The sequence below is a fragment of the Lagopus muta genome, chromosome 1 (genome assembly GCF_023343835.1).
Source record: "Lagopus muta isolate bLagMut1 chromosome 1, bLagMut1 primary, whole genome shotgun sequence".
Taxonomy (NCBI): domain Eukaryota; kingdom Metazoa; phylum Chordata; class Aves; order Galliformes; family Phasianidae; genus Lagopus; species Lagopus muta.
The window spans coordinates 24,235,489-24,254,254 of NC_064433.1; the positions used below are offsets into that span (position 1 = coordinate 24,235,489).

At 38.1% G+C, this 18,766-nt stretch overlaps 1 protein-coding gene across 2 annotated transcripts in view; it reads left to right on the forward strand.

The window, feature by feature from the left end:
• ASZ1 (ankyrin repeat, SAM and basic leucine zipper domain containing 1) overlaps positions 1 to 18,766 on the forward strand; it is a 38,479-nt gene that overhangs the window by 2,757 nt on the left and 16,956 nt on the right. For both annotated transcript variants that reach the window (XM_048946818.1, XM_048946829.1), the window contains exons 3-7: positions 2,986 to 3,108; positions 6,505 to 6,616; positions 14,701 to 14,812; positions 15,113 to 15,247; positions 17,713 to 17,825. In XM_048946818.1, the coding sequence (XP_048802775.1) occupies positions 2,986 to 3,108; positions 6,505 to 6,616; positions 14,701 to 14,812; positions 15,113 to 15,247; positions 17,713 to 17,825 (595 nt within the window). The remainder of the gene's footprint in view (positions 1 to 2,985; positions 3,109 to 6,504; positions 6,617 to 14,700; positions 14,813 to 15,112; positions 15,248 to 17,712; positions 17,826 to 18,766) is intronic.

Here is an 18,766-nt window from a genome sequence, read left to right on the forward strand (position 1 = left end):
AAAAACCTGTTCTTATTTAGAATTTTTAGTGATATCTGTGCATTAGATTGAATAACTGTTTTACTACATTTGGCCATTTTTAACTGCTTGTACATCAGAGAAATAATAATAGCTCAAATCAAACCTTTGCATTGATGCCTGCCACATAATGAGCTGTCAGTTTGGAAGATGATTACAGGAACGTAAGGTCAAGACAGAGATCCCTGTAGTCTGGTGTCCTGTCCCCTAAAATACACAGTGGAGTGTTACAAGAGAATCTGTGCATTTTCTACGATGATAATTAACAGTAGTTTTGACCTGTGCAGTACAGGATCTTCTGAGCAGTGCAACGTAATGCCTTTCTGAGAGGGAGGTGTTTCTGAAGGGAGGTAACATCGTCCTTTAGAGGTTCAGTCCTTAGATGAAATCTTTGCGTCTGAAGTTGGCTTTAGTTTATGTTCAGTAAAGCTTGTAGGAGTCTTGCAAGGTGTGCTCTGACTCCAGGTTTGTGTTGAAGGGGATATCCTAGCAACAGTTATGGATGTTCTTTCAGGCAGAACAAGAACATGTTGTCTTTTGCCTTGCATAATGATAGCTCTAAGAATCAGTAGTGCTAAGGGAGTTTCATAGAGCTCCTTGAGGAGATGGACAAGTGCCATGTCTTCTCCTATCCCTCTTTTAAAATGGTAACCCTCTGGGAACAGTCTTCTGAAGTGTATGTTGTCAAAAATTAATGCAAAGAAGTAGAAGGTGCAAAGATGACTCTGGCATTTTAATCTGCTCTGGAAGTAAAATAGTACTGTGTAATCCATAAGTTGTTCGGTTTTTTTTTTAAATGGAGCTGAAAATTAGGAGGACCTTTTGGCGGATCAGACTGATTGAAGATAGAATTAGTCACTCCTGCTTTTTCAGTAGTCTCTTCCAGTCCTGTCTTTGCATTTGTCTTTGAGCTTATCTGTCCACATGGAAGGGTGTTCAGACAATAAACAATAGCAAGCTGTGTAGGGGGAGAAAAAATGAACAGTTTTCCAGCCAGTCTGGGACTTGAATCCCAGGTCAGATGAGAACCATAGCTCCCCCAGCATGAGAGCCATCAGCAGCTTTGATTACTCGCTCAGCTTTAAGGTATTGTGGAGCCACAGTGCTGTGTTGATGGACTTCAAAGAAATGAGTATTTCTAACAGAAGAGAAATTTTGCTGTACCAGTTGTTTTCAAAGAATTGTGGAATGGTTTAGGTTCTTAAAGTTCAAAAGTTCAGAACCTCCTGCAGTGGTCAGGGTTGGGCAGGTTTTATAATTTGTCCCTCAAATAAACTGAGTCTATGAGCTGGAGTGCCCATTTGTCAGTGGTGTCATCAACTGAAGATAGCATAGTGATGGCTTTGATGTCCAATTGCAAGTGAGAGCATTCCTAGACTTGGGAAAAGCACTGTGGCAAATACTGTCTGCTATATACATAAATAAAGCAATGAGGAAAACACTATCACAGGTGTTTTAGCAAGTCTCTATATGGCTGCCAGGTAGATATTTTGTCACTATTATTTAAAAACACATTAAAATAAAAAGCTCTAGGTGGGAGCTGTAGTTGCTTGGACTACTTTTCCTCAAAAGAGGGAAAGTGGCTTCTTTATGCTATGAGTGCCAGTTTTCCATTTTCCTTTTCTACTCCTGATACTGTTGGATATCAAACTTCCTAACTTCGTAAGTGATTTGTCTAAAGGGAAGTTCAGGTGTGACTTACTGGCTCTCCCTGTAGAACTTGGATGTGGAGAACAATGAAATGTTTTGTGTACTGCACACAAACTGTAATACTATGGCTGTGAAGATTGTAGTTTGTATATATATATGTATCTGGTCATAGGTTATCTGGCTAGCAGGAGTAAAAATGGTTCAATACTAGCAGTCATTGAATGTTTCCTCCTTATTGATTCCTTATACAACACCTTATCTTGAACAGTTAAAGAATCAATCCTAGAGCAGTGACTTTTTACTTCCTCAGCTTTAATGACTTCATGATGCTTACACTGATTGCATCTTTGACAAGCCACCAAGGCAGGGAAAGTAAATACACATCCTGCGTGAAGAAATATGCAGATAGCTCAACTACCAGAAGTTTTTTAGGATAGCATTTTTTTCCCACAACTGTCTACTGTAAAAAAAAAAAAAAAAAAAAAAAAAAAAAGTAGTTTTAATTGTTCATAATCAATTGTTTGACTAACAAGGAATCAGCAGATGGAAACTAAGTGCTATAGAGGAAATAATATTTGAGGAATTATTGAAGGAGTGATTCATCTTACTATGAAAATCTTCAGAGGTTTTTATTTGAAAGTTGTTAGATAAGTTGCTGGGTCTGGCACTTAGTTTTTGGTGAATTTGGGAGGGTAGTCTGTCAAGCTTAGTTTTACCCCCAGGAGAAGCTGTGGCCTTGCCATTATACTGATTAACAGACAGAACTTGTGATTTTGACTGAATCTGGCATTATCCTCTGTTTCCTTCTGTTGAGCTCATATTTTGTTAGTATGGAATGCAAAAAACTGGTATTTGCTGCTAAGCTACATTGGATAGCAGAGACTAAAAGGAGCTATGAAGTAGGAAAATCTTAGTGTGGTACTAGTGGTATGACAAGCAAGTTGGTTCTACCACAGCTTGGTAAGAATGAAAATAATGGTGGGAAGGGGTTGATTGAGGTAAAGCTGTAGAATGTAAGTGTGTGCTAATCTGGAATTATAGCTAGATTTATCACATATGTGTTTGTTCAATGTAATTTTCCTATTTGTGCATTAACTGCACTGAGAGCTAGGCTTCTTTGGGGTCAGTTCTGAAAGGTGTTTTTTGATATTCCAGGTAAAGTTGTATATATAAAATGAAAACATAATGTGCAAGTCCTCTCACTAGGTCTGTGTGCAAAAGGAGTGTAACTTTGATAACAACACATTGCAATGAGGATTACAAAATGCATCTTTGTTTTGGTGTAGTTTTAAAATGTTAGTATCTTAATTTTGACAGGGATAAACATAGAAGCTAGCATTCAGTTTGGATGGACTCCCCTGATGCATGCTGCCAGTGTGGCTGATGATGCAGTAGTACGTCTTCTTCTGGACAGAGGTGCTAATGCGTGTTTTGAAATAGGTAAGATATAAATGAAACTTAGCATCCAGTACCTCTCAGTAACAGACGCTGTCCTACCCTTGTTCTCTTTTTGTATATATGTAGGAAAAAAATCCAAGTTCACACTCTAAATTTCCTAATTTTGAACTAAAAGTAGTAGGTTTAAATTTAAAAAATGTGTTCTTGGGTCTCATCTGGTTTCAGTTAACAGAGTTTTTTTGTTCCCTCTTTCTCTTTTTTCTCTGTCTCCCTTTTACCTCTCAATCCCCAAGTGCTTCTTTAAAAACGGAGCTTGGAAATACTTGTTCAAAAATTCTCCCATGAAGTTTTAGAGTTAGAATGTCCTGTTATGTAGTATGTACTGCAGAAAACAGCTGGAATCCCAAATTGTAATTGGTGCCCACTGTTTTTAAATTTATCACGATTACATTATCTCATCCCTTCTAAATCTGACAAATTTTTGTTTACTCAAAAATGTAATGATTCTTCTGTTCAGCTTTCCAACTGGATATGAGTTATGGATTCATCTTTAAGGCCACATGTGCTTTTCTTCTCTGCTCAACTGTACCAGTTTACTGCTCTCCAGCCACTCAACATTGCCCTTTCAAACATGCCAGGTGACCTGTCCATATGATTGCACTGTGTCTTCTTTCAGACTGAAGTAAAAATACATAGTGGATTTTAGGTTAATAGTTAATAGGGATTATTTTTTTTTATTATTTTTTACGGACTGCACCCTAGCAGTCTCAGGAGCAGGTCAAGTGTGAGTTTTGCAAGGTGATGATGAACAGTAATTCTCCTCCTCTGGGCAGTAATTGAAGAAATAAAGTGTCTACTGGAATAGCTGTCTAATTAATAAGGAACAAATGCGGACTTTTAAATCTAGAGGACAAGTTTTGTATTAAGTGAAAACTATTCTTCATTGTGTTTCTGGATCAGGTTTTTCTGCAAGAGTTCAGTGGAACTTCTAGGTAATACCAGCTCCTCTGTCAGTTTTTACAGCTTATTAATCAACTGCGGTATTTTCTTTCTGTTTCACTGTGTTGGAAGATCAAGAAAGGACGTCACAATGCAGATGATGCTGACAAAGGACGCAACATTGTGAAGTACATAAAACAGTGATCTTACATTCCAGTAGCTTGCCAGCATTTGTAATAGAAGTAGTAAACTGCAGTGCAGATGGTAGATATCTGGCTTTAAATTTTTCTTGAACTTCTTAGGAGCTGATCAGATTATGAACTCTGATTGCTTGCACAAAAAGCAGTTGTGCTTCTAGATGTCCTTGTAGTCAACAATAGAGGGCTTCCGTGTGGCTGCCTGCAACTCATACCTGTTCAGTGTTTTTGGTTGTAGAAAGCTAAATGTTGGGCAGAAACTGGGCAGCAGTTTCAGCCAGCCAGTTAACCAACATATGTGGCGTTTCTTCAGTGTGTGACCAGTTGGGATCAGGTTTCTTAGCTGGTTTCCCTGCTTGTCTGTGTGGGGAAACAGTAGCTAGGGCATACACACAATGGAATACTGTCCAGCCAGGAGCAGTCTTGCCAGTCACTGTTACATATAAATCCAAATGTGTTTGAGAAAGCTATGCCATCCTGATGTACGGAGTGTCGCCAGTCCTGGTTGTTCTGTATCAGCAGCGATTCTATACTAACAGTCCTATAACCTTATAATCTAATAGTAGCTATACTGTTAATTAACTCGCCACATTACGGTTATTCTTTGTAAGCTGGTTGCTTAATTTTACCCAAATAGTAGAATGAGTTGGTAGTCATGAAGAACAAGGAACTGGATGTAATACTCACATGCAGTGAGATCAGAATGTAGTGTCTTTGAGGTGTAAATTCACCATGTCTTCAGGATTTTTCAGCTAATCATACAGACTGATATTTTTGCAGTCTCTTACCAATTTTTCTGCACAAAAGAGAAACCTGTGTGTTGCATGAGCTACAGTTAAGCGCACAGGAATCAACTTCCTCTCCTTTCTGCAAGGAGAGTAGTTCATCTTCTGAGCTACTGAGTATGAATACAACTACAGTTTCCTCTTAAATATAATTCCCAAATTAATAATGTTTGTTGCTGTCTTTTTTTCAAAGTCCTGCCAGCCTTTCAGTTCATGTTATTGTTGATAATGGGTTGAACATTTGACTAAGAATCTGTCAGTGCATTATATAATTTCCTGAAATGTTAATTACTTGTTCAGGACTTTAACTCCATGAAACTTGATTTTTTTGTGTAACATGCTGAAGTTTTTGTTTATACGTGATACAATTTCTACGTGACATAGTTGAAAGTTACAAGATGGTGTACAAAAACCAAGGTCTTAGATTGGAGTAGTGGGGGACAAGAAATCGTGAGAAGTAGAGCAGATTGAGGTGAAGCACAGAAGAAACGTCTCAAATAAAATCTGAATGCATCTGACAAAGGTGTTAGTGCATACACAATCTTCAGGTTTAACAGGGAAGAGAGAATACATTGGAACGCTTTGCGGTATGATCAGAAGTGTGTACAGTCAACATGCTGGTTAAATTGTTAGAGGCATGTTTGAACTTGTATGCAGGTTTATGCAATAAGCAAAATGAGCAGTTGTTCAAACAGCGGTCTCCTAACTGATTCTAGAGCCAGAGAGCTCACTGAGGTCCTGGCTGAGGTTCATCTGCAGGAAGACTGTAGGAAAAATGATCTCTGTTCTCTGGACAAACGGCAGTGGTGTGCAGTTCTGCTTCATGAGCAGAGTGATCTGTGGTGCCCTGTTGGCTTCAGAGCTGGATTAAATACACTGGTCTCTCCTGTTCAATCTCATGTATTATACAGATGTGAATTTAAAGAACATTTAAAAAAACGTTCCTTTTTTGCCGTCTTTCTCCTGTCACTGCTGCATAAAAGCCGTCTAAGTTCTTAAACTGATTTCCTTAAGCCATTTCATAAAGACCTTATTGTTTCAACTGCCCTTTTGATGGATCTCTATTCTGCCTAAAATTTACATTGCTATGTGTTTTGTTTTTTTTAACTTCCTGTAAATTGTTTCTTCTTTGATTGTGTTTTGGGAAGAGGTGGGGAGGAACAGGAAATAATGAAGCTACTGGTGTAGACCAAGATGTGAGAAACAAGAACCTAAAGTTAAGCTTCAGCAGGTTTTTTTGGGGGGTAGCTAAGCAGCATCCTCAGCTTCAGTAGAGATGGAAGCTCTGCTACATTCATTGACTCCAGTCTTCTTCTCTTATTTGGTGCTTCCATCTAAAATGATAATTCTAGTGACATTTGCTGGAAGAAAAACAAGTTTACCTTTTTCTGAGTATCTTAGTTTATCAGAACCCGATTAAGAGCTCTAGCAAATGTTAAGGCTTTTAAAGAAACTTTTGGATTTGCATGGTATTTAAATTTATGTATGTAATTTTCTAACTGTGAGTTTCAAAACAGATAAGTACACGGTGCTGATGGCAGCCTGTGCTGCTGATGCTTCAGAGAAAAAGATCTTGAAGACCGTAGAACTACTTCTGTCAAGGAATGTTGACCCTAACCTTGCTTGCAGGTACAAAAATATGTAGTGTAAACTTTAATGTTATTGTAGAGAAATTTTTAGATGTGCTTGTTGTGAGTTAAGTCTACTTCATTAGCTTTGTATTACCTTCTCCTGTATGTATACAGGAAGATAAATGTGCAGGTGTTTTTTCTCCTAATATAGTAGTTTATCTGAGTAAGTATGTGTATGACCAATTTTATCAAACTTAATTTGTGCTTTTTTTCTTTTCTTAAGATAATAACTAACCTTAATCTTTTGTTTGACCACAATGTAATTACAGGAAACGTCCTCTGCCCTTCCCAGGTCATATTTCTTATTCAGTATAAAGATATGTGATATATGCCCTGATTTTGAGTTTTTTTGTGCATGCCTACCTGTATTCCTTTCATGAACAAGATTTCTATGGTGAAAGTAAAAATCTTTGTAAATAGAATACATTTATTCCAGTACAAGCATGTGTTTTATTTTTTAAAATGACAGCTTATTTCTTGGATTACCATGTCATGTCTAAACAGTCTGAAGCAATGCACTGTAAGTTGTATGTAGTTGCATAGTCTGATGCAACTTATATTTTACGTCATAAAGAAAGCTCATGGTCTGACTGTGATAAACTCTCATCCCTCTGCTGGAAGAAAGTTTCTGTTTGGGGTGCGTTGTAATTGCTTGTTTTTCAGTTAACCGAAATTCACATTTTACACCACAGCTCTTTCACCTCTTTACCACAGTACTTAAGATATGTGGACTACGTAGCAATGCAGAAGCACTGGAAGTCTATTGGCTCTTATTAATAGAATTCATACTGTGTTGGGCCCCAAACCTTACTGTAATCATAGTATTAATGCACAGGGAATAGAAACCTATTAATCTGTGAGTAGTGCTGGTATGGAAAGCCTTTTGGTTTCACATCATCTGAAGCTGATAAATGGAAACTTGCTGGGTTGTGTTGTTTTTGTTGTTGTTTTTTTTTTGTCTAATTCATGAAATGTGTAGGGGTAGGTGTGGTGGGTGGTGAAAAATAAACTCATTTGAAATGTCATCAAAGAATGAATATGGGTGTAGGAGTCTGTAGGTGAATGGTGTATTTGAAATGGAATAGTATTGAGGAGAATGTTCTAAGAGTTATTTATATTTTTGCTGAATCAAAAATAGGAAACAAGAAAGGTTTGTAGAGAAGGTAGTGTAAGAAAGTGTAAGTGCAAACTGAGGAGTTTTGAAAGACGAGAAGCAAGGTAATGGGTAGGTGAGATGGGAAGATATTGTAAGACCTGCTCTATGTGGTGTTTGTGGAGTTACTGTGCTCAGTACTTCATTTAAATGAATGCTAGCTTGAAAAATGTGTTCTGCTTATCTTGTGAAATTTACCTCCCTCTTGCTTCAGCATATAAATTGTGTACTTCAGCTTTTTGTAAATCCTGGAAATATTTGAGCAGACTCTTTGTTATTTATTTGATTTTGTTTACTTGCTTTTTAAAGTTCTTTTAACCTGCAGTGCTTTATTAAAGGGGCACTGATTTTATTAAAATTAACCTTTGACTATTTTAGACAGAAGGAAAACGTATGATGAACTGACAACTAAGCTAACAGAACTGTCACTGAGGTTGTGTTTCGTAAACTTTGGATCTTAATGGTGGCATCTTACAAGTTCTTATTTAGGTAAAGTGCAGTGAAAAAAACCTAATGGCTTTACAAGAAGAATATGGGATGGATGTGCCTGGTCAGTGACTAAGGCTGTCCTAGGTATTTCGGGGTGGCAGGGAGAAGTGGAAAAAAGTATGAGTATTCCAAAACTAAACTTCTCTTGTAGATTGAGACTGAAGCATACTGTTAGGTACAGGAGTTAAAACACATTAAAATATAATTGCTGTTGAAGTCTGTTGTTAAGTTGCCTACATACATTCAATTCTGCTTACACTGAATAGTTTTGAAGGTTATAAAAAAACACAAAGGAAGTTTTACAATGGAAGCTTTTGCCTGCTTTGCTCTGTTGGCAAGATGGTAGTGAGTGTATCTAATTCTTGTCTCAGTACTGCTGAGTTCACAAGGTGGGTCTCCAGGTTGCACAGTCAGAATAAAGCAATTGTGTAATGCTTCAATTTTAGCAAGATATTTATTGCCATTTATAAGATAGTAAGTCTGTACTGCCACATAATAATTTCAAAGACGTTGACATTATCATGGTGTGATAATTAACTACACCAAATGACTAATAATACATTTTAGTAAAGGAAAATAGCTTGGGAAAAATTAATGCATTAGGGTGTGTTTTATGGCCAAAGGCAAGAAAACTAGGGCATTTAATACCAATTGAGTAAATGTCTTTGACCTACGAAGAGAAAATTATCTTGTGATATTATATTTCATGATCTTATATCTTATTATATTATACCTCATTACTGTGAAAGTCTTATTCTAGCGTCATAAACTCAGAAAGACATTGTATGTTGGTCAAATGTCAGTACAGGGGAATGAAATCTATTATAAAAAAAAAAGCCACAAAAAACCTCCATCAAATACTGAATTATATTTAGCAGAGAACTTTGTTCATAAGGGCTATTTCCACTGTTGCAGCTAGTAAGAGAGCCTACCAGGGAGGTTTGCTATTAGACCTGCTGTTCACAGAGAAGGACTGATGGAGGTGTGGAGGTTGGAAGCTGTCCTGGGCAAAGCGACCACAGAATATTAAGAGTTCTCTATTCTTGGTGAAGTCAGGAGGGGGATCAGCAAAAATGCTAGTGGCCAGGACACTGGTAAGGAGGGTCTATTGGAAGTCAGTCCTGAAGGATGAGAAAGTCTAAGAAGGCTCTTCAAGAAGGAAGTTTTAGGGGCACTGGAGCAGGCTGTGTCTGTGCTGCAAAATGAGCCGGTAAGGGAGAAGACCAGTGTGCGTGAACAGGAAACTTTCTGTGAGGCTCCAGGAGAAAAGAAAGTACTTCCTGTGAAAGAAATGACAGACAACTTGGGGAGAATACAAAGAAGTTGTTAGGATGCACAGGGAGAAAATTAGAAAGGCTAAAGTCAAGCTTCAGTTCAGCCTGGTCACTGTAGTGAAAGAGAACAAAAAGTGTTTTTGCAAATATATTAACTCTAAGAGGAGGGCTAAAGAGAATCTCCATCCTTTACTGGATGCAGTGGGGAACGTGACCACTGATGTTCCCAGTGCCTTCTTTGCATCTGTCTTTAAAAGTCAGACCAATTATCCTTGTGATTTTCTACCCCTGACCTGGAAGTCTTGAATGAGGAGCAGAATAAATCCCCCATGGTTCAGGTGGAAACAGAGACCTGCCGCTCCATCTCAACTGCCACGAGTCCGCGGGGCTGGATGGGATCCACCTGAAGGTGCTGAAGGAGCTGTCAGAAGTGATTGCCAAGCCAATTTCCATCATCTGTCAGTGTTTCTGGTCAACCAGAGTGGCCCCAGAGGATTGGAAGCTTGTCAGCGTGACTCTCATCTACAACAAGAATCTTAAGGAGGATTCAGGGAACTACAGTCCTGTCAGACAGACCTTGGTGCCAGGGAAAGTTATGGAACAGATCATCTTAAGAGAGATCACATGGCATATACAGGGCAGCCATGGGATCAGGCCCAGCCAGCATGGATTCATAAAAGACAGGTCCTGCTTGACCAACCTGACCTTCTTCTGTGGTTGAGTAATCCACGTGGTGGATGAGGGAAGGACTATTGACGTAGTCTACCTAGACTTGAGCAAAGCCTTTGACACAAGACACTGAGGCTGCAGTGTCTGCAGGGCTCCTCAAAATGAGGAAAGGATTCTTCAAATCTTTTACTGTGAGTAGTTACAACAAAACTTCCTGTGTACATTTTTTCCTGATTACAGTAAGGTGTATGAGTACAGCTAATTTTTCTTCAACATTAACAAGTAATGGAGGATTTATTTTTTTATATCTATCTATCTGTATATCATAAATCGTGGTTTCTTTGGTGGATTAGGTTTGTTTTTCCTACTCTAATCTCCCTCTTTCAGACGTGCGTGTAGATGTATCTTGCTTTCTGAAGCATTGGTTGTGGGACTAAGGCATGAAGTGGCGCCCTCGCGTAGGTAGAGTTGCATAAATACAGTTGCATATTTATTCAGCACTGTAAATGTTTCTACCTTGAAACAGACTCTATCCCTTTAAATTAAAACATATGTAAAATTGGATGCTTGAAGTCATAATGCCTATTCATGTCATCAGACCTTCTAAACATCACATTTATTTGATTTTACTTAGCAGTGGTGATGCTTTCTCACTGCTTGTTTGACTCAGTGCCTTGATTTCAGATGTCATCTTTGCAGTACTGTACAGTTGTAACCACTGCATGTTGTGCTCCAGAGAAAAGACTGTTCTGTAGCTTTTGGAGTTCTGCTTGGTAGTTTTTTTTTTTAAAAAGCAGAAGATAATTGTGATGTGGTAGTAGTGGGCAAGTTTCATAAAAGTAACACTGAAAGTAGAAAGAACCTCCAGATATATCTGTACTCCAACTATTTCCTTAAAAATGCATCAGCTTAAACATCACACTACCGTTTGGTCTGTGAGGCTGCCAAAGAAAGAGACCGTTTCGCCTTCCTTTTATTCAATCAGAACAACTTCAGTTGAAGTGCTGACAGGTTAAAATGATTTAGTTACAGACCAATGTAGACCTCTTCTTCATTTCATTACTAGGTTCATTTCCCTTACTGTCTATGTGTCTTGAGATGACATAGTTACCTTATATTTTGCTTATTTCTGAATAATATACTTTTTTTTTTTTTCCCCTATCACAAGATGCATTCCCATTTGCATTGTCGAATTGTTTGGTAGGAAGGGACCTATAAAGTCTGTTTTCTGCCACGGACAGGGACACCTTCCACTAGATCAGGTTGCTCAGAGTACCATCTAACCAGGCCTTGAACACTTTTCACAGATGGGGCATTCACAACTTCTGTGGTCAACCAGTCCCATTGCCTCACAACCCTCTGAGTAAAGAACTTCTTCCATAGGTCTAACCTAAATCTTTTCACTTATTTTAAAGCCAATAATCCTTACCACTATGCTCTGTGGGAAGGGGGGGGTGAAGTCTGTTTCTAGCTTTCTTTTAGGCCCCATTTAGGTACTTGAAGGCCACTGTAATGTCTCCCTGAAGCCTCTTCTCCAGGCTAAATATCCCCATCTTTCTCAGCCTGTCTTTGTAGGAGAGATGTTCCAGCTCTGATCATCCTTTTAGCCCTTCTCTGGATTTGCTCCACTAGTTCCATGTTTGCCCTACGCTGGGGCTCTCAAGCCAAACACAGTACTGCACATGGGTTCTTAGGAGAGCAGGGGAGAAAAATCACCTCTCTTGACCTGATGTTTGTTTCTTTTGATGCAGCTCAGGATACAGTTGGATTTCTGGGCTGTAAGCATACATTGCTGGCTTGCGTTGAGCTTTATCAACCAACACACCTAAGTCCTCTGCAGAGCAACTCTCAACCCCTTCATCACCAGGCTCTATTGATAGTTGGGATTACCCAAACCCATATGCAGAACTTGGCAGTTGGTCTTGCTGAACTTAATGAGGTTTGTACAGGCAAGCTTCTGAAGCTTCTCAGGGTTTCTCAAGATGGCATCTCTTCCTTTCAGCACCACCAACTGCACCACACAGCTTGGTGTTGTCTATAAACTTGCTGAATGCACTCAATTCCATTGTCTGTGTCATTTACTAAGATGTTAAATTGTGCTGATCCCAATACTGGCCCCTGAGGAATGCCAGTCATCAATGTTCTCCACCTGGGCATGGAGCCGTTGATCACAATGAGTTTGACCATCCAGCTAATTTCTTGTCCACTGAGTCGTCCGTCTGTTGAATCTGTGTCTCTAATTTAGACAACTTAGAGTGTAGAGAACTTAAACAACTGGAACAGATTGCCCTATCCCTGGAGATATGCAGAAAAACTTGACGTAGTGGATGAAGCCCTGCCCATGGCAGGGGGATTGGAAATGGATGATCTTTAAGGTCCTTTCCAATTCACTTAATTTTGTGATTCAGTTGTCGTGTGGGACATTGTCAAATTCTTTCCATTTTTGTGTATGTCTGAAATTTTTGCAGTGGACTTTTAACTACACTTGCATTGCACCACGTTATCCTGACAGATAATAACAGATGTTGAGAGTAAGAAATAATGAAGAAGAATGAGCAAAGCCGTAGTGGTAGCTATAGAGAGGCAGCGTTTGATGAAATCTACTAGGTATGCACATGTATTTCGGGGTCCCTCTAGTGGTCGGCATTGAAATTACTGGTAAGAAACCATTTCAGAAAGCGTTTCTCGTCTCAAATTGCATTCATAGAATCATAGAATTGCTCAGGTTGGAAAAGACCTTAAAGATCATCAAGTCCAACTGCAACCTAACGATACTACCCTAACTCTAACAACCTTCCTGTCACGGAGTTATCTCTAGATCTGTATTCATGGCAGGGTGTTGTTGTAGAATAAACTTTCACAACAGATTTTTTTTTACAGAGCCATACGTTAGAAATACGCAACAATATTTTTAGGGAAAAAAAACCCACATTTTAAGATATGGTGCATTTTTAATTGAACACTGTTAGTAAAATAAATATTTTACTAACTGTTTACTTCATGGCACCCAGAAACTCAACAGCTTTATCCTGCAGTACTACATGCTTGTCAGTCTTTAGTCTTATTACACCAAAGAGGAACAATCAGGCTACTAAAAAGATATTTTCTGAACAGAATCTTTTGAGCAATATGTATATTTAGATAAATTTAGATATATTTCTGAAAAACATCAGGCCAGTTTGCTATGGCTTCATCTTACAAGCATCTAAGAGTAAGTGTAATAGACTGTTGTCATCACATTTGGGGATATAAACAAAATAAATAGAATAATGGGAAAGGTGGTATCTGTAATTTCTACTTACGCAGTTACAAGTAATAGTTTTGTATGTGTAAAAGAGCAAATGTCAACATACCTGTGGGAATGGAAAATTAGGAAAAGGCCAAGGATGTAAGTATTTTGATGTACGTTTACTTTTAGTATTTATAAACATTTTTAGTATGGTATTTCTATGTAATTCCCTGATGACTTCTTTCAGGTATGCTCAGGAAGGCTCTGAATGTTGGTTGTTCTTGTGCACGCTGTGGTTTTGCACTGTACCTATTTTGCACATTATCCATAGTTGTGTGAGCAGTGATTTTTTTGCTGGTAAAGTTTTTATCAGAGTTTTGCAAGCATGTATATAGTTGTTAATATGTATATAGTTGTTCATTTCTCTTTAACAAGATTATTATGTTTTATAACAAGATTTAACAAGATTATATTGTGTTTTATAACTTGTCCTCCACAAAAATACGTCTTTTCTTTCCAGAACTTTCAGTTAAACTGTGTGAAGAATTTATCACTGAAGCTGTGTTCTTTACATTTTTTTTATGTGAAAAGTAATGCTCTGCCACTTTTTTTTTCTCTGAACTGAATTTTAAAATGGCTGATAAGCTGATATTCTCTGCTTTATTAACATAGAAACTGTGATCTCTGACTATGCGCATTCCTTTATGAAGCTGCTTCATGTGCTTTCATTGAGAGCCTGCCATTAGGTCTGTGGTAGCAACAAGGGAGATGACCTTGAGAAACAAATTTCATGTATTTCTAAACCAGAAAGCTTTTCATAGCTGAGAAGTGTTAAGAATATTTGATGTAATGCAGTATTTGAATTTGAAAGTGATAAAATAGTTTTCAACTTCTTCTCCTAGAAGTACAAGCTATAAGTTTATATTCTAATCTCCAGGAATGATTCCTCTAAGTTTTCTCTATCTTCTGGGAATGTCCTCTAAGTGCAGAGGGCAGTAATTTGCTCTTGATTTCTTTTCAGTTAGAAAATAAATAGCAATTCTTAAAATGTATAAAAAATGCTAACTGTAACTGTAAATGTAAATCAGTTACTAAATCTTATGTTCTGATAAATTGAACCTTGTGGTAAAGCATAAATACTGTGCCATGGGCTTTCATTCTCTGCGAAAATGGCTCTACAGAAGAGAGTATTTGCAGAATTGAAGTACCCTATCTGATCATACAGCTGGATTTTAACAGCTTGACATGCTTGTCACTGTTCCTTCCAGGAAACAAATGACTCCACTGATGTATGCAGCTAGAAAAGGCTGTCCTCACGTTGTTAGTCTTCTTGTTGCTCATGGATCACACATAAATGCTCAAGATGAAAATGGATATTCAGTAAGTGGTTTACTTATGTATATATTTCAACTAATTATTTAAAAGTATTAAAAAAAAAAAAAAAACAGCAGGAGCCCATAGGCTTATTTTCTGAATATACTTTCTTTAAGCAAATACTCAAGCTTATTTATTGTGCATCTACCCATCTACCTTGAGATTGTTTTGCACTGTGTCTTTGTCTTCAGATTCTGCCATGTAAGAAGTTATGAAGTTATAAATTTTGTGTTATTCAATGAACCTCTATTTTTTTTTTTTGCCTCTGTATGCAAACTTGATAAAACAAAGTTGCTTTTCATGCAGGCATTAATATGGGCAGCACACCATGGACATAAAAATGTAGTCTTTATGTTGCTTGAGCTTGGAGCTGACAAAAATCTACAGACTAAGGATAAGAAAACAGCAGCAGAGATAGCAAAAATCAATGAACATTCAGAGGTACTTAATTTCATTTCTCTTTCAAATATGAATTCTGTGGGTTTTTTGTGTTTATTTTGGAGTGTTTGGTTTGTTTTTTGAGTTTGACATTAGAATCTCTGCTATTAATCGTATGGTTTTCTGCAGAAGTTCTACTTTAGTAACTACAATACAGGAGCGAGTTGAACACCTGCCAACTTTCCACAGTTTTAAACGCTTTTAAATGTTGTGCATTTTTTTGTGCTTTGTTGTTGTCATTTCTTTGGCTTATTTCTTTTTAGAATCTTTGACTTCAGATTTGAAATGTAGAGCAAGGGCTTAGTAATGTAAGTAACGGTGACGTGAGAAGTAGTAAAGTCATGTGTTCGTTTTTGTTTGTTTTCTTTTTTCCTGGCTGCCCAACTGTGTGAGAGAAGGCAGATATCAAACTAATTGGCAGTTTATAGTTTCTGATTGAAGCTGGAAGTGAAAAGGCCAAAGCTAAAGGGGCAGAGAGACTCAGTGGTATGTACTGGCCATTTTCCAAATCTATTCTCAGATTCTTTGGACAGAAGACAGTTTAAAACAATGTGAATTGATCATTGGATCACATCAGGTCATTGGAAAAGCGGTCACTAATTACCAGTTTGAAGAACGCTGCTGAAGACATTACACACATACACTCCTAAAATAATTCTTTTAATTGCCCATACTAAATGGTACATGGTGGATCAATCAAATCAGATTTGTGTGTTTTGCTTTGAGTTGCTCTTACCAATAACTTCTTAGTGTTTTTTCTAGTGTCCCTTTAAAAATATGTAATTCACTTTAGTGATTTTTCTACTGTCTTTCCTCTCCTGTTTTTCCTGCTGTCATATTACAAGGCTAGGCAGGAGCAAAAATGGTAACTATGCACAGAGCATAGGCTAGCAAGATCAGTGTCTGAGGCTCAGCAATCTGTCAACTCAGCTTATTGGAAGGGGCTCCACATGCTTTCTGTCTATGATAAATGACTTGTTCAGCAGGCTGTGGCCACATAGTCTTACAACATGACTGTTTGACATAGAGGGAATACAGGCTCCTTGCACTTGAGAGGTGGGTCTTGCTTCTTGACCTGTGAAGTGTTAGCTTTCGCACAGTTACTGCAAACTCATGCAGATGTTACTGTGATATTTAATGGTTGTGAGCTTGTTCCAGCTTGGAAGTCTGCTTGTCTGCTCTTCAGCCCATTGACAGCCCCTCTGCGTTGTCAAGGGCTCTGGCAACAGAAACTATATGAGGGAACGTTTATTTCCTTGCATATTGTACTGGGTTTGGCTGGGGTGGAAGTTTTCTTCCTAGCAGCTTATGTGGTGCTGGTTTGGATTTGTGACCAAACCAGTGTTGATAACACACTAGTATTTTAACTGTTGCTGAGTGTTTATGCAGCAACAAGGCCTTTGCTGTGTTTGTCAGGGAAGCCCTGCAAGCAAGCAGGCTAGGGTAGGTGAGGGTCTGAGAGGGGACACAGCTGAGACAGCTGAAGTGACCAAAGGGTTATTCCATGTTGTTATATAACAGCCTTGCTCAGCAGTAAAAACATGGGAGGAGCAGAGGGATTTTTGTTAAGTAGCTGTTTCTTGGAGCCTGGCTGGGCATCAGTTTGCAACTGGGAGATGGTGTGTTTGCCTTTGCATCGCTATTTGTTAGGAATTAGTGTGTGTGTGTGTGTGTGTACACATTTCTAATTAAAATACTGTTATCTTGACCAACCTTTTTTTTTTTTTTTTTTTTCTCACATTTATTCTTCCAGTTCAGCAATATCCCATTTTAAGGAATGGACTAGCAACTAAGTGGGGACTTATGTGCTACCCAGTGTCAATCCACACTGTGTGTGTATAGACAAAAAGCTGGCTAGTCACCTGAATTTCAGAAAAGTGATCTCACCAGTCCCTTACTTTTATACTTTTACTAGGATTCTACTTGCTTTGCTAGCTTTTCTAGTAACTAGCAAGGGCAGTGTGGTTTTTTGAATCCATCACTGATGTGTAGTGATACCTGGTAGAAGTCTCCCTTCTTTAATCAGTTGAAAGAATCCTTGTCTGTCAAATATAGTCAACTTCAATTGTTAGATGTAAACTGCTAAATGTTGGGTCTGTATACGCATTGGAAACTGAGGTGTTAAAATAGTTTTTTACATTTAGCTTCTTAGGAAACTTACTCCATTGAGTATGTGGTACTCTTGTCTACAAACAACAGAAAATAGTTGTTGGAGTATTGCTGCTTCTGAAATAATAGTTGCTAACTCCTTTATGACTGCATTGCGTATAAACTTGCTTTGCATCCAGAAATGTTCCTGATGATAAACTCTTAGAGCTTAGTCTTAACTCCTTACTGTACTTGAATTAGAAAAGATGTGGCAGATGTTTCATTTTCCCCCAATGTAGTAATTCATAAAATAAGTCTTTGTAGTCTGACTTCTGTGTATTTCTTTATGCATGCTAACTAACTCATTTTGGCTCTTTCAGATTTATAGTTTACTCTCTTTGACTGTAAATCACTTGCAAGGGAAATACTGTGGGACAGTGAAGCAAGAGACTATGTACAAATTTCTGACAGCTGCCTCTGACCACAGTGTTAGGTAAATAAATTCATGGTGTAATTTTAATTTATAAACATTCATGAGAGATTGTATTTGTTCATATTAAGTTTTACTAAAATGCACTGTGTATCATTTGAAGCACTACCAAGAGCCCACAGTAAGTATGTTAATATTCATTTTTCAGGACTGCATGGTTCCTTTGCATTGTAAACTATGAGCATGCTCTAGGTCTTCCTTTCCTCTCAGTTGGCATAAAGTATAGTAGAGGCAGGGTTCAATGGCACTTACCTGTGTTTCAGTGCTGTTAAATTTTTATGCTCCTTTGTTGGATACTCCTTGTTGTGTGGTTATCTTCATTTGGTATTCAATTTCAGATACTTTTACTGAATGCCTGTTCTCATATTCATGCCACCAAGAAGAGCTGTGCCCCATTTTTCCACGTGCTTTCAGATACTTGCATCGCCTTGAGGAGAGCCATACATCCAAGCAACCCCAAGTAAAGTATGAACAGCATTTAAGCTCCAGAATTTCTTTTATAAGCATGCTTCTAACTCTGAAGCATGCAGATGTCCCGTGGCTGACTTCAGTACCTGCTTTGAAGGTTTTTGGTACTGTTTTGTCATTGAACATACAGCTAAGAAGTCCTCAGCAAACCATCCATTTTCTTCCTTGAGCTGCATAGCCTTGAGAAAACAATCCTCAGTGCCCGTAGGCTCTGTGTGGTGTGTTCTGATTAGTCAGTTTAATATTGTGTCCCTGCTTAGCCAGGTCATGTGGAATTTGAAATACTAAATTACGTATCATGAGGCTGATGGTAGTTCATTAATTAGCACTTCAGACTTCAGGTAGTCTCAGACAGAATCTAATCAGATTCTGTTGCTAGAATAATGTTTACATCAGGTAAACATTTTTTTTTTTCCTCTGGGGCTTCAACCGCAATCATCTTAGAGGCACTTTCTGAAGCTGAGGGTTGAAGACTT